Here is a 7257-nt window from a genome sequence, read left to right on the forward strand (position 1 = left end):
ACAGAACTCACTGCAGTTGTAGAGACGGTTGAGCTTGGTTATGTCACTAGCACTGAACCCCATGCTCTGACCAATCACATCCATGAAGTGGGGGATCTTGGTGACGATGGTGGGCTTAGAATCAATGCTGAAGGACGTCTTTCCGTAGTGCATTACAGAGCTGTAGTCATAGGGAACGCCTAGAGCACTGGACACCGTGTCATTGTAGCTTTTGAAGTTGTTCTCTTTACCTGAGGAAGGCAGAAGAAGAATGTCAGGAAGAATTCAGCTGTTATTTTTTATGTAAGTATCACAAACAACTGCCAGTTGTGTTTTGTAAAAATTTATTCATGTAGCAGGCATGCATACGGAGAAAATGTAGGAGTAGTTTCTGTACAGTTTGGCATTTATTTTATAGTATAGTATTCACTAAACAGTTTACAGTTGCATCTAAAAAATGTGGAAATAAAATCAATGTTTTTTGAGCTGCACCTGTAGGTCTGGGCATTCATCAAACTTTGTCTGCTGATAAATGTTGTTTTCATGACTTGTGCAAATTAGAATTTTTTCCCCAATTATTTTAGATGCACCTGTACACTAATGTAAGTGATGAGCTGTAATTACAAGTGTCACAAATCAGCGTTACCAGGTTCAATGTGATCCCACATGATGTTGACGTAATCATCACGGTCGGCTCTGGACTGCTCGTGCCAGAAGCCCAGAGCGTGCAGGAACTCATGCTCAACGGTGTCTAGAGTATCACAGTATTCACCAATGGACAGCTGCTGCCTCCCCATACGCTGGTTGCCTACATAGGAGAAGCATCTACAGAGAGGGGAAGCAAGATGTTCACATGCAAGAGACTAACTGTGTCTGCCTTTTGGTGCTGGACAGGTCAGTCAGTATGATGGATGAAAACAGGGTTGATGAAAGCAGTGAGACTAGACCAAATGAGTAACACTGCAGTACTTTAAACCACAACGACGAGCAGAAAACTGATAAAAGGTTTTGTAGAGCTGAGGGGAGCTGCATCTATTGATACCGTGCCATTACAAGTGACCTCTTTCTCATTGCATGTCATTTGACCCATCATGTACATAGAAATAGTGCAAAAACATTTGTTGAGGATGCAGTGTTGGCATCAACATCTGTTGGGACCTCATGTACACTCAAGACACTTTCAACCAGCAAGCATGTAAGTGCTGACATGATATTTGTCCTCCTCAACAATACAGTTTACATGAACTGAACACAGCAGTTTGAAGATCTGCTCACCCTTTCCCTTTGTACACAGAGATGTAGTTCCCCTCTCCTTTCCATGGTGTGAAGTCAATGCAGGTCTTCAGTCTGTACTGGTCAAATGCCTTCAGGATTACTCCCTTTGCATTCATCTCTACACATTACAAAGTGTAAGAACATAAATATTGATAAAGCAAACTAATTTGGTGCATTTCCATAATAACATGCTAACTACTGTGTGGAGTTTCCAAAACACCGTGTCTTACCCAGACAGTCCTCCAGGTAGTAAGGAACGGTTGTTGGCCAGCGATACTCATCTCCTATGATTGAGTTTCTGATGAATGTCTGATGGGAACAAAGGAAACAACAGGCATAGAATTAACAATGGAGACATGAGAAACAGAAACTTGAACAGACTGACTTAAGAGTTTTTAAATTGCTACCTTTCCTTGATTTCCATCCAAACCAGATTCCCTTCAAGAAAATGAAGGTATTCCATCCTACTAGAAGACCTAATCATCTGTAAGCTTGTAGTTCTGTAAATTGTCCCTATCAGTGTAGGGGAATTACTCAGTGTCATTCAAAACAATCATATTGAGACCTGAGGCCAATTAAGTTGTATTATATTTGACTGCTTCAAAGTATAAGTCTCCCGGATCCTAAATGGGTTCGGATACACATTTTACACGGTAAGTCTGTTCATAGTCTGGTCCAACTCTATCACCTAGTTCCTTGGTCTGTTTAACACTATACGTGTAATGATGATGAAGACAGCACTGATAATGATGGACGTGATTGGAAAGTGCATCTGTGGCCACAAGCTGGTGGCAAAATGACCTGTGCAAGCTAGTGCCCCTGCACAGAAGGTGAAAGGTCAGACTCATCTCGGAATGCACAGATCTTTACGTAGCCTGTATACAATGGGACACAACAAAACCCTACTACTACTAAACCCCATTGGCTCACAGAACTGAAGGGAGGACTGCAGTTATCTTACCTTATCAGCAAATTAGCAATTCTGACATTAGCAGCCATGTCAATTAACAATCAGTCGGTATTATAGTTCAAGTAGGCAAACAGTCAAAGTCATCCTAGTTATGTTAGATGCAACAAAACTGCAAAGCTGATTCTAAGTTGCGTTTGTCAAGTCAGGTTGACTTTTAATGAGTTGACTAACCATGTGGTTTCAATCAGCAAGAGAGGACAGGCAGAAAACCTTGATGTATTTTCCATTGTGTGGTGTACACTTGATATGCAGCAGCACAGTGTATAATTTGTGTGTGTTCTCTAGCGCCACATAGTGGACAGAGGAAGTGATATTTAAGTCTGTCATGCAATGACCTATATTCATGAAATGTATATTCATGTCAGGCCTCAAGTAAAAGTGTTGATGCATTACCTCCTATTGTCAAAAGAAGGGAACGTTATATAAAACATATTTCAAATAATTTCCTCATTCATGCAGTGTCCACTAGTCACAAACTTTTACAGCTGTGTCAACCAACCTCCAGCAGCTTTAATTGTGTTTTTTTATATTTAGGGCCCAAGCACGAACCGTGCGAGGAGGGATTATTAGGGCCCGAGCACGAACTGTGCGAGGAGGGATTATTAGGGCCCAAGCACGAACCGCGCGAGGAGGGATTATTAGGGCCCGAGCACGAACTGCGCGAGGAGGGATTATTAGGGCCCGAGCACGAACTGCGCGAGGAGGGATTATTAGGGCCCGAGCACGAACTGCGCGAGGAGGGATTATTAGGGCCCAAGCACGAACTGTGCGAGGAGGGATTATTAGGGCCCAAGCACGAACCGTGCGAGGAGGGATTATTAGGGCCCAAGCACGAACCGTGTGAGGGATTATGCACAGGGATTATTATTTCTTTTTTCTGCAAAGTAACCTCAATTTTAGGCACCTAAACATACTTGAAAACTCACGAAACTGCACATAATTCAGACGCGGTGAAAAATTTTGTATTTTACGGGGTGTCGCGCATGGGCGTGGCAAAATGGCTCGCTAGCGCCCCTTACAGAGCAGCCCCCAGACAAAGTTTCACCTACGTGTATGAAATTACTGTGGTACGTGTATTTTGGCCAGACGTACAAAAAAGCCTCTTGGAGCGATGCCCTACCCCCAACAGGAAGTCGGCCATTTTGGATTTTATGGTCATTTCTTGCGATTTACACACTTTAACGAACTCCTCCTAGGTATTTAGTCCGATCAACTTCAAATTTTTGCTGTGCAGTCTTAACCAATTGACGATTAAAAGTTATTCAAACGGTTATTACCAGTCAACCAGTTTTCCTGTGGCGTGCTGTCAAGTATCGATGATTTGCCATGAAACAGGAAGTTGTTATAATTTCAGTACACATGCTCAGATCTGAATCAAATCTGATAAGTATAACAATAGTCCCGCCCTGAACGCATCCATATGCCAATATTCCCTCAAAGTCATAGCGCCACCTGCTGGCAACAGGAAATTAAACATTTTATGCTGTAATGTACTACTCCTAGCAGGTTGGACGTGTCAACTTCAAAACTGTCCCAGAAAACCCTCAACACATGACATGACATGATTTGTCATGAAACAGGAAGTTGTTTTAACTTCAGTGTACATGCTCACGTCTGCACCAAACTTTACGAGCTTCATAACAGTCCCGCCCCGAACACATCTACATGTTCAGTTATAGTCGTAGTGCGAAGTGCTATGTAGCGCAACAAAGGGGACACAGGAAGTGATGATTATCATGTTTGTGGAGCGTCCAAAGCCCATGGCAAATTCACAGCCACACTGTCAGAGCTCCAGAATCTGCAACGCATCTGCCTCAAACCTCGACATGTGCCACTCAACACTGCTTGCAGCTTTAATTCTTATTCTTACTATATTCTTATTCTCCTTCTTCTTGCCTACACATGTTTGCAGATACATTATTCTAATTTTCACATATTTCACATATAAGCAGATGTTTCTTTATTACTTTTCTTTTTCATATCTGTTACAGTTGTTAAGATATAAGATAAATATTTTAATACAATAGTGCACATATATTCATTAAAATCTCAAATATGATACATGCTAAAGTAATCATACCTGCTATATTGGTGCACCATTGGGATATTCTCAGCATATTAAAGCATATATCAGTAGCGCCGCCATGTGGTTATTTATGTTAGGTTTTGACTAACTCATGAACTGTGAAGCCTAATAAAACAGTATCTTCACAGTGTGTTCCTTGAAAAATCTTTCAACATTTGGATTTTGCTTCTAATGGCACATTTTTCAGCCAATCTTCACCTAACTTGGGACATACCATATTAAGATGACCACGAACAAAACTTATTGGTTTATTTTTGGTTATCACTTACTATTTGTCTGTAATTGATTCACAAACATTTGAAAGCGTGGCCTGATGCACGGGCAGTACCTCTTCAATACTAAATTGGATTGCCACCAAATTTGGGAATGTTGTGCAGGTACATGTGTGTAACATTTCATACAATTCTACTCATAGGGGACTCATAGTAATATAAACATGACATTTCTACATTTCTGTTGTCTTTAATAAAATCAAATTTGATACACACTTCTCCATACGTATGCACACGACAGAAAGGAACATGAGACTAATGGCTTGACCTTGTGGCCAGTCAAAATACTTTGTTTTTGGTCAGTAACTCATGAACTGTGAGGCAATTTTTGGGCGGAACCTCCGCCCTGGGAATGTGTTTAACACTTGAGATGTGGTTTTAATAACAAAACCATGTGTTAAGTTATTTGAACTTCACCATTTTTTAAGACAAACATTATCTTTGCCTTAATAATCACTTGTTTACTGGTTACCACTTATTATTTATTCATCATTCTCATTTCAGAGCTGTTCATACTGTTCATATTGTATATTGTATATACTGTATACCAAATCCACCTAACTCAAGTAGGCTAAATAACACCTGCACGTAATTTTATTTATTCCAGCATCCTTTGCACTATGCTCAATTGCACTGTGTACATGTATACATGTATGTGCATGTGTAACTGTATATCTCATCCACGTCCGACATGCACATAATTATAATAATAATAATGGTAATAATAATTTACTCCTGCATCCTTTGCACTCTGCTCATTGCACTATTGTCTCAATCTGTCTATATTGTTTTGTTCATAGAGTGTATATAGTGTTCTCTATACTGTAGCTGTCTGATTTTATTATTGTATAAGTAAGCACATCGTGAGCATTACAATCCAGAGTCAAATTCCTAGTATGTTTACACATACCTGGCAAATAAAGCTGATTCTGATTCTGAATACTATTACTAAAACACTTACAAATTCAGACAATTGTACCTATGTCCCTTGTACTTCCATATAATCCATGTTCACATAAGCACACAATTCTAAAAATATTTTGAATAGGTACTTTCTGATTCGTTGTTTGATCTTCAATCTAATCACTATTAGGATCTAAAAAACAAAGTTGCGAAGGCTCTTTATGTTTGTGGAACAAATCTTCAAATGTCCCATCTCGTGCCCAGAACTTAGACAAAAATATTGTCATACTAAACAGGCCTGAATTTGCAGATTATTAGCAGCAGAAGAGTTTTTGGAGTCTTTGGTGTCTGTGCATACAAGCTTACTTCCTCCTGTACGATGTCTCCTCCAGCAGGTCCAGACCAGCCGCTGCAAAGGAAAATTGAATTGGTTGATGAAAATCATCGTATAAGACGTATAAATGTAAAAAATAAAACTCAATGATACACAAACCTTCATTGATGCTAAAGATGTCCCAGTCTTGGCCTTCATCAACATCAATTTCTGCAGATGAAGAATCAATAATATGCTGCTCAAAATGTGATTACAGGAGGTAAAAAACATTATTATTATACTGTTTATTGGCACAATTAGCATTGAGCTGTGCCCCAATGACATGATAGGGCAGGGCAGGGGTGCGATATGTGATCTGTCACATATATTTAGAGCTTATTCACTCTTACATGTATATTCTGCTGTGCGCTATTTATTTGTATTTTATTTGCTATTTTAGGCAAAGAGGCACATATTTCTTGCAGGTGTTCATATTGTGGACACCTCAGCCACTGGAATACATTCCAGTGGGAAGTAGGAAGTTCTGAGTTACAACTTTTTCTGCTAAGCTGAATGTACAACTTCAGTTCGTGAAGGGTGCAGCAGGGACACTGTTAATCACCACTGTAAAATGCAATTGCAGATACAGGCATTCACTGGCAAAAGATCACAAGTGTTTAGGGTATTTCAAATCTTCTTACTCAAATTATACTGAATAAATTATTCTGTCTACCTTTTCACAGTAAATAAGATAAAAACATCTTAATAAGTGACTCACCTGTGTCACCTGTTAGCTTGGCTGCTGCCTAGTAAATACATTAGAAAGCACATTGATCACTTAACAGAGAAAACTGATGGCTTAACTACAAAAGAATGAACTGACATCCTGGGACAACATTACAGCATTGTTTTGCATATTGTTAGTGTTTGACAAAGATGCAAAGGCTTACACTTACCAGTCCCAGGCCAAAGAACAGAATGATCCACCTGAGCGCCATGGCTGCAGCTGAAGACACACGCTCACTGTGTTGCTTCAACCTGCCTGAGTCCTGCTGTGTCTAAAGAAATTGTCTTTTATCTTTGAGCAGAAATAGAAATACTTACATGTTTCAGATTGAAACAGGATGCTGGTGTAAATTTACTTTATGCCTGTGGGTGTTAGTTCCTTTATTGCTCTGCATGATGCACAATTATGCAGAATACATGTATCTGCAAGGCTGCCAGCAAATCCTATGCTCTTTACTTTCAGCATAAGATGAGGAAATGAAAGAAATGTGGTTAGTGAGCTAAAGTGGTGTGATTGTGAATTGTACAGAAGTTCTGTTTCTGTGTAAATGTGTGGCAATGGGGTGAGTGTGATGTAGTGTAAAACTTTGAGTGGTGGGAAAAACTAGAAAGGCATAATACAAGTACAGACCATTTACTATTTACAGTGAAGTGAAGCAGAAAGTTGCTCTCT

General features: G+C 39.8%; 1 protein-coding gene and 1 long non-coding RNA gene across 2 annotated transcripts; both read right to left on the minus strand.

Annotated features, from left to right (window-relative positions):
• Nucleotides 1-11: 11 nt before the first annotated feature.
• Nucleotides 12-5866, minus strand: LOC119887107 (meprin A subunit beta-like; the record flags this gene model as incomplete). The annotated part of the gene is made up of 5 exons (XM_038698038.1): nucleotides 5852-5866; nucleotides 1485-1563; nucleotides 1255-1372; nucleotides 626-804; nucleotides 12-230 (listed from the first exon to the last, which is right to left on the minus strand). Coding segments are annotated over exons 3-5 (514 nt in total), but the record flags the coding sequence as incomplete, so codon positions are not given.
• A 4-nt stretch (nucleotides 5867-5870) lies between these two features.
• LOC119887108 lies at nucleotides 5871-6934 on the minus strand. Its single transcript, XR_005441621.1, has 4 exons — nucleotides 6755-6934; nucleotides 6577-6604; nucleotides 5979-6029; nucleotides 5871-5894 (listed from the first exon to the last, which is right to left on the minus strand). It is a non-coding gene; the product is annotated as an uncharacterized LOC119887108 (long non-coding RNA).
• Nucleotides 6935-7257: the final 323 nt, after the last annotated feature.

Source organism: Micropterus salmoides, unplaced genomic scaffold (assembly GCF_014851395.1).
Source record: "Micropterus salmoides isolate LMB-PRFRI ecotype aquatic unplaced genomic scaffold, ASM1485139v1 Ms_hic_scaffold_4008, whole genome shotgun sequence".
Lineage (NCBI taxonomy): Eukaryota > Metazoa > Chordata > Actinopteri > Centrarchiformes > Centrarchidae > Micropterus > Micropterus salmoides.